This window comes from Nicotiana sylvestris, chromosome 9, assembly GCF_000393655.2.
Source record: "Nicotiana sylvestris chromosome 9, ASM39365v2, whole genome shotgun sequence".
NCBI classification, from domain to species: domain Eukaryota; kingdom Viridiplantae; phylum Streptophyta; class Magnoliopsida; order Solanales; family Solanaceae; genus Nicotiana; species Nicotiana sylvestris.
The window spans coordinates 96,999,077-97,006,412 of NC_091065.1; the positions used below are offsets into that span (position 1 = coordinate 96,999,077).

At 38.8% G+C, this 7,336-nt stretch overlaps 1 protein-coding gene across 1 annotated transcript; it reads left to right on the forward strand.

Moving 5' to 3' along the window:
* Positions 1-298: 298 nt before the first annotated feature.
* On the forward strand, positions 299-6,767 carry LOC104220774 (mediator of RNA polymerase II transcription subunit 21-like). Its single transcript, XM_009771706.2, has 5 exons — positions 299-688; positions 4,400-4,624; positions 5,496-5,573; positions 5,801-5,852; positions 6,187-6,767. Exons 2-5 carry the CDS (start codon positions 4,415-4,417, stop codon positions 6,261-6,263), a joined length of 417 nt encoding a protein of 138 aa, XP_009770008.1. The 5' UTR covers positions 299-688; positions 4,400-4,414; the 3' UTR covers positions 6,264-6,767.
* The last annotated feature ends 569 nt before the right edge of the window (positions 6,768-7,336 follow it).

Genomic DNA, 7,336 nt, shown 5'->3' on the forward strand with positions numbered 1-7,336 from the left:
ACGTAACGACGAATTTAACGATACGATACAATAAAATTTAAGTAACAATCAAAACAAACATTGTATTTAAAGTAACAATACGATACAATATAATAGGTAACAACCATCCAAACAAGCTGTTTGTTAAAATTGGGTTAGAAGCCAAATGTAATTGGCCCAATTGCCAATTCGCCCCAGACCCGGTCCAATAGCCTCTCCTCCCAGACCACCAACCGACGTAGTTTCACATGGACACTACGTCGTTTCATCTCCTTGACCTAAGTCTCCCATCTTCTCTAAGAACAACGAACAGACCCCTCCAAAAGAACAAAAACACTAACCGCCTCCTTTCTCTTCTTCTTCTCTCTCGAGCAGCCACCCAATTCGGCTGACCGTTTTCTCTCATCTCATACACACTCACACTCGCTTAAGCCATCTATGTAGCAACTGAAAATACCAAAAACCAGATTCTAAAAAAATCAAAAGCTAAAAAATGGAAAGAAAAACTGGAATTTTCAATGGAGATTTGAAGAAGAACTGATTTCAGAGCACGATTTATTTTCTTTCTGGGTTTCTGAAAGCGGTTTCGGAGCCGTGGATTTGCCGTTCGATTTCCGCTGATTTTGCTGTTTTTCTGGAATTGCTGAGCTCCGTTCGAGTTTGTTTCTGCCTTCATTTGGCTTATTCTAGCTTTTCTCTGTTCGATCGGGTAAGTTTTGGAAACTTCTTCGTCTTATGCTTTAGTCAAATGATAAAAAATTGTGGGATTCCTTTTAGCTTCTTGTAGATTTGCTCGAGTTCTGATCTTTGTTATTCTAGTATGTAAGGGATGTGTATTTCGTCTCAAATTGGTTGAAACAGTTGAAATAAATCGAAATACGACACCTATTTGAATTAGTTTGATCCCGGTTTTCAGCTATGAATACTGTGTTGGGTAATCTAATCATGTTAGGTTTAAATTGAGAATTGGTTAAATTCCTGTTTAATTTTTTGCAGATTTGCCAAACTTCTCTCTTCTGCGATTTGATGTCTAGTGAAGTTTCCATTAAAACACATGTTGGTTTTTGAACTTAGCTGGGTATAGTATTAATCATTGAACAATAAACATCAAGATAAATGGATTAAATCTGTGCGAGAAAGTTTAGGGATAATTATAAATTTTAGGGATATCATTTGCACAACTTGGATTGATGTATAAATTCTTCTGTCATTAACTTGTAACTAGATATGCACTTGGATGATTTTGGCAATATCATTGTGATTATGTGTGAAGTTATACAGAGGCTATGTTTGCACTCAATATTGAGGCTGCCAATTTCAGGGTCTGTTTGTGACTAAAGACCATTAAGAATTTGATTAGCAGTAATTGGATTTAAAAGTAGACTTTCTACCCTTAATTGATATCAACAGCCCCTTTTCAACCATGCTCATATGACTTCAAACCAGTACAGATTTAGCTATTTCCAACATTACAAGATATGTGATATGGGACTGTGATTAATCTTTCCTTAAGTGTTGGATCAACAGAATCGTTTTCCTCAAGCCTACAATCCCTTTTGTAATCTTAGCCCTTTTTTGTAAATAATTTCAATGTAAGGAAAAACAAATTATGAACATGCGCTAGTTGCTTTAGGCGCGGTTAATAAATAAATCATCGTGACTATGGGTACGGTTCCTGTGGCATAGTCGCGATACGTAAATCCCCAATTCGAGTGTGCGTTTCACGTGACTTGACCACAACTTAAAATAATAATAATAATAAACATGTTGTAAATTGCGGGTGCGTTTCACGTGGCGCAATTCGCAATATGTACAAAAACAAACGAGTGCGCGACATCGCGACTTGTGCAAATAAACTCCATAAATAATTAAAAGCGGTTTAAAAGGTTAAAAATGCACAATAGGTTTAAAACTTGTAATAAATCAGATAATTAAGCATATTATTAATAGTTGAGCGGTAGAAATGAGAGTGCGAAAGACGGTGTCTATTTCAGACAACCAGTTCGGGTTCATGCCAGGGCGATCTACCACAGAAGCTATCCACCTTATTAGGAGGATGGTGGAACAATATAGGGATAAGAAGAAGGATCTCCACATGGTGTTTATTGATCTAGAGAAAGCATACGACAGAGTTCCTAGGGAGGTCTTATGGAGCTGCTTAGAGGTTAAAGGGGTCCCGGCGGCCTACATTAGAGTGATTAAAGACATGTATGATAGAGCTAAGACTCGGGTTAGGACAGTAGGAGGCGACTACGAGCACTTTCCGGTTGTTACGGGGTTACACCAAGGGTCTGCGTTCAGCCCTTTCCTATTTGCCCTGGTGATGGATGCACTAACTCATCATATTCAAGGAGATGTGCCATGGTGCATGCTATTTGCTGATGACATAGTTCTAATTGATGAGACACGAGGCGGCGTCAACGAGAGGCTAGAGGTTTGGAGACAAGCCCTTGAGTCTAAAGGCTTCAGGTTGAGCAAGATGAAGACGGAATACCTCGAGTGCAAATTTGGGGCCGAGCCGACGGAAACGGGAGTGGAAGTGAGGCTTGACTCTCAAGTCATTCCTAAGAGGAGTAGTTTCAAGTACCTTGGGTCAGTTATTCAGGGGATCGGGGAGATTGACGAGGATGTCACACACCGTATAGGAGTGGGGTGGATGAAGTGGAGGTTAGCGTCGGGAGTCCTGTGTGTCAAGAAAGTGCCAACGTTACTAAAAGATAAGTTTTATAAAGCAGTGGTTAGGCCTGCCATATTGTATGAGACCGAGTGTTGGCCGGTTAAGAACTCATACATCCAGAAGATGAAAGTAGCAGAGATGAGGATGTTGAGGTGGATGTGCGGGCATACAAGGATGGATAAAATTAGGAATGAAGATATTCGAGAGAAGGTGGACGTGGCCCCCATGGAGGATAAGATGCAGGAAGCAAGACTCAGATGGTTCGGGCACATTCAGAGGAGGAGCACTGAGGCACCGATGAGGAGGTGTGAACGACTGGCTGTGGTGGGCACGAGGAGAGGTAGAGGGAGACCTAAGAAGTATTGGGGAGAGGTGATCAGGCAGGATATGGCACGACTTAGGATTATTGAGGACATGACCCTTGACAGGGAATTGTGGAGGTCGAGCATTAAGGTTGTAGGCTAGGGAAAGTTGTGAGTATTTCTACAGCGCACTAGAGTGAGACTAGCCAGTTAGGAGTTAGTCTTAGGATGCCACTGGTCAGCTACTGATGCAGGGCTTTATCTGTTGGATATTATTATATTTTCCATCTTTTTCGTACTTCCTATATTTCTTATATTGCTGGTATTTTTATTTTATGTTATGCTATGTTCTTTTATGTTATTTTATTATGAGTCTATTGATAGTACTAATATATCGTCTCTTGTCGCTGTGTTGAGCCGAGAGTCTCCTGGAAACAGTCTCTCTGCCCCTCGGGGTAGGGGTAAGGTCTGCATACATATTACCCTCCCCAGACCCCACTTGTGGGATTATACTAGGTTGTTGTTGTTGTTGTTGTATTAATAGTTGAGCGACCATGCTGAAACCACAGAACTCGGGAGTGTCTCACACCTTCTCCCGGATTAATAGAATTCCTTATCTAGTCTTTTGTGTTCGCAAACTATAAAATAGAGTCAATTTCCTCGATATGAGATTCTAAAATAAACCGGTAACTTGGGATACCCAGTGTTATTAAAAGCGCTCGCTTCTCGCTTTAAGCGATGAAGCGAGGCGAGGTGCAGGGTTAGCGCTTTTCTGCTAAAAAGGCGACTCACATTAAAAAAGCATGCGCTTTTCTCGCTTAAGCGAGAAGCGAGCCGGTAGAAAAAGCAAGAAAAAGCGTGCTTAAGCGAGCAGAAGGCATCAACTAGGTTTTTTTTTAAAAAAATTGGCAAATAAACCATCTGTGAACAAACAAACATACGCGACTTCTTCTGCAATTTATGCTCTGTTACCGGTGAATTAATTGTTATTTTTTTTTTGTTGTTGATTGTAGTAAATTTAATTTGATTATTCAATGGCATCAAGCCATTTGCTTAATATGTTATTTTTAATGAGTTCTTAGCCATTTATCTATGCCTATTTTTTTTTTTTTATTTGTGTTAAATTGCGCTTCACATGAAAAAAGCGTGCGCTTCGCTTTGCGCTTTGCGATTCTGTGAAGCGAGGCCTCGTCGCTTTTTTGCGCTTAACGCTTTTCAAAACACTGGGTATACCATAAATTATTTCAAGTGGCGACTCTGAAATCAATAAATAATCCCATTTCGATTAATGTCACTTAAATTGGAAAAATTCCCTATTCCCTCAGAAAAAAGAATGGTGACAGTTATTGATGAAAATAACAGTAGCCCTGAATCCTTGGTACTCAATATATATATAGGCAATCGTCTTAAAATCTAAATTCACCATTTTCTTGGAACTTAGGGAAGGATCCACAAGATGGATATAATATCCCAGCTACAGGAGCAAGTAAATACCATTGCAGCTCTTGCTTTCAACACCTTCGGTACCCTTCAGAGGGATGCCCCTCCTGTTCGTCTGTCACCTAATTATCCAGAACCTCCTCCTGCTAATCCTACAGAGGATGCAGCCAATGTTGCAGAGCAACCAAAGCAAATGAGTGCTGCTTTTGTTAAGGCTGCCAAGCAGGTAAACCTCCCTACCTTCACATTTTCTTTCTATAACATCCTTATAGATCAAGTTGATCAACTAAGATGAGCAAACCACATTATATGGACCATCTGCATGTACTTTGAAAATATCCAGGATTCCTAGAATATTGAATTATTTTTTTCTGGTCAAATAGTGTCTTTTCGTCTTCCTTTGGCTAGTCTATTTGTTTTTTAATACATCAAATCTTTATATTATCTTGTTTGTGGACCTTTACGCATATCATGGGGATATTTATGTTTCATGGCTCTTCCTATCTAAGTTTAAGTCTTTGTTTGTTGAGTCTTGAGACCAGTGTGGTTGAGTTCAAAGACCTAAGTCTGTTATCATTTATTTTAACACTACATATACTAATGTTATTAACATCACAAACTACTCAAATTAAAACCCGACTTATCGCTAATGGTGGCAAATTCGAACTACTAGTTGAACAGAATCTCATTACTCTAGGGACTTGAACTTGAGAACTTGCTCTCAGCCTCAGGAGTTAAACCATAAAATCTAGGCTAAGTCTCATAGGGTAATCCATGGTTCTTCAAAACCCGAAAACTGAATTCTAGCTTGTGGCCCTTTAGCTGTCTTCAGTGAAATACATGGACACACTTGTCATTATTTCTAAAGTGTTCAAGTTCACAGCTATATTTCTCTTGTTTTCATCTTGTCCTCGCAATCAGAGGTGGTCTGATCTAGCATCCCGCCAAACTTAAGATGCACATATGGCACTTGAGAGTAGCCCTGAAGATTGCATGGCTCTTAATTTCGACCTATTGCAATGTGCTCCTAAAGTGTAGCTTTGCTACAATGTTGTCGTATTCTTGAAACATTTTTCTTCTGTTTGTTTACTGGACAGTTTGATGCATTGGTTGCTGCTCTTCCTTTATCAGATGGGGGTGAAGAAGCCCAATTGAAAAGAATTGCAGAACTCCAGGTATAAGCTTCTCTGTAAATAATTTTTTGACATATGACACTTGAGCAAGATGATGCTCCATCTTTCTCTAATTCCAATGCCATATACTTACTGAGAAACAGAACCTCTATGTAGTTAAATTAAAAAATGAAAAGGATAAATGAAGATTAATCTGTTATTATGTTTTTGGGCCAAGTGTTTTTGTCTGCGTTTTACCCAATAACTCTTACTCTCTGTATGTGATGCAGGCTGAGAACGATGCTGTTGGCCAAGAACTCCAAAAGCAACTGGAAGCTGCAGGTAAGGATTTCCTAGCGTATCTGACGTAACTTTGGTTTTGGGATAGGCATTTTTACACAATACATGGCTATGCACATACTGACCGAGATGGTTATAACTGATTGAGCATTACTTCCATCTAATCAGTCTTCCACAGAACCTATATCCTTTACTTAACTGCAGAATTTGTGGTGGAGGAAAGTTAGCATTCATGTATTTGTTTTTCCTTTGTTTTCCTTCTGAGAGAGTGGTCAAAGTTGTTCTAGTTAGGCTAAGGTCCAAACGTCTATGTACCTTTTAATCTTTTTATTATTTTTTGTTTATTCTGAAACTCAGTTTGATTTTGTTGATTTAGAAAAGGAGCTAAAGCAGGTTCAGGAGTTGTTTAACCAAGCAACGGATAACTGCCTGAACCTTAAGAAGCCAGAATGAATTAAGCTACTAGTACATATTTCAGTTTTGATGGAACTAATTAGACAGTATTTGCTTAAGGAGCCCCTCTTCCTGGAATATGCCTTGGAGGAACAACAAATCGCCTGCGTCAGGCTTCTTATGGGTGCATTTACTAACTGGTCATATATAAACTGGCTGTGTTCTGGTATTCCGTTTGAAGTTCTTGGCCCGCTGCTGCAGAAAAAAAATTCAGTATTCCATGTGAATCTGATGCAGATCTTCGTTTATTCTAAATGGAAAGACATAGGAATGATGTGTTTTAAAAGCAAATTCAGCAGTCATTTGTCTCCTCACATGAACTTCCTATTCCTTCTATCCAACCATAACATTAGCATCTTCTATGAGATGAGCACTATTTGGAAAGTTGGTTTATATGGTTCTCTGCTCCAACAGTTTTATGTTGTCAAAAGTTTGCAATTAAATGTGTATTTTCTTAAACATGCAATCCAAAACAAGGGAAGGTCTATTGTTTTTATTTTTTTACATTTTTTGTAGAGGTTATCTAACTACACACTAATAATACGTGCCTGGATACTTCCAACTGCAAAATGCCATCGTCCTCGATATTGCCAAATCGAGTGGCCAAGCAATAGCTAAACTTGCTCGTTTATTATAACTGCTGCGACTTGGAGGCTTTCAAAAATATATTTTAATTGGTTAGTCGAAGTGGGATAAGAAAGTAACAGTCATACTCAATGTTCAGAGCACCAAGGCAAGTTTATAAAACTACAGTTCACGTATCTAGAAGTTACTGAAATTGGGATCGCATGAGTCTTCCATATGATTGAAACTAGGGAAAAGTGTTAAAAGTGCTTCTAAACTATTGAAAAGGATTTTAAAATACCCTTCATTCACCTATTGGGTTAAAAATATTCCTCCATCCACATTTTTAGTTCGCTTATACCCTTTGACCGTTAGGTTAATGTTGAATTAAAAATAATAATTATTTAAATTCTACGTGATAACTTCTTATTGGCCAAAATTAAAACATCTAACCCATCAGAAAGACCCACCCATGTCTACCAGTTTTTCACACTAACCCACTTCAAACG

Bases quoted from the DNA above. Each gene is read 5' to 3' on its own strand.
- LOC104220774 (XM_009771706.2), top strand. From the start codon at position 4,415: ATGGATATAATATCCCAGCTACAGGAGCAAGTAAATACCATTGCAGCT. The intron at 4,625-5,495 runs GTAAACCTCCCT...TTTACTGGACAG, and splicing joins TTGTTAAGGCTGCCAAGCAG to TTTGATGCATTGGTTGCTGC. The intron at 5,574-5,800 runs GTATAAGCTTCT...TATGTGATGCAG, and splicing joins AAAGAATTGCAGAACTCCAG to GCTGAGAACGATGCTGTTGG.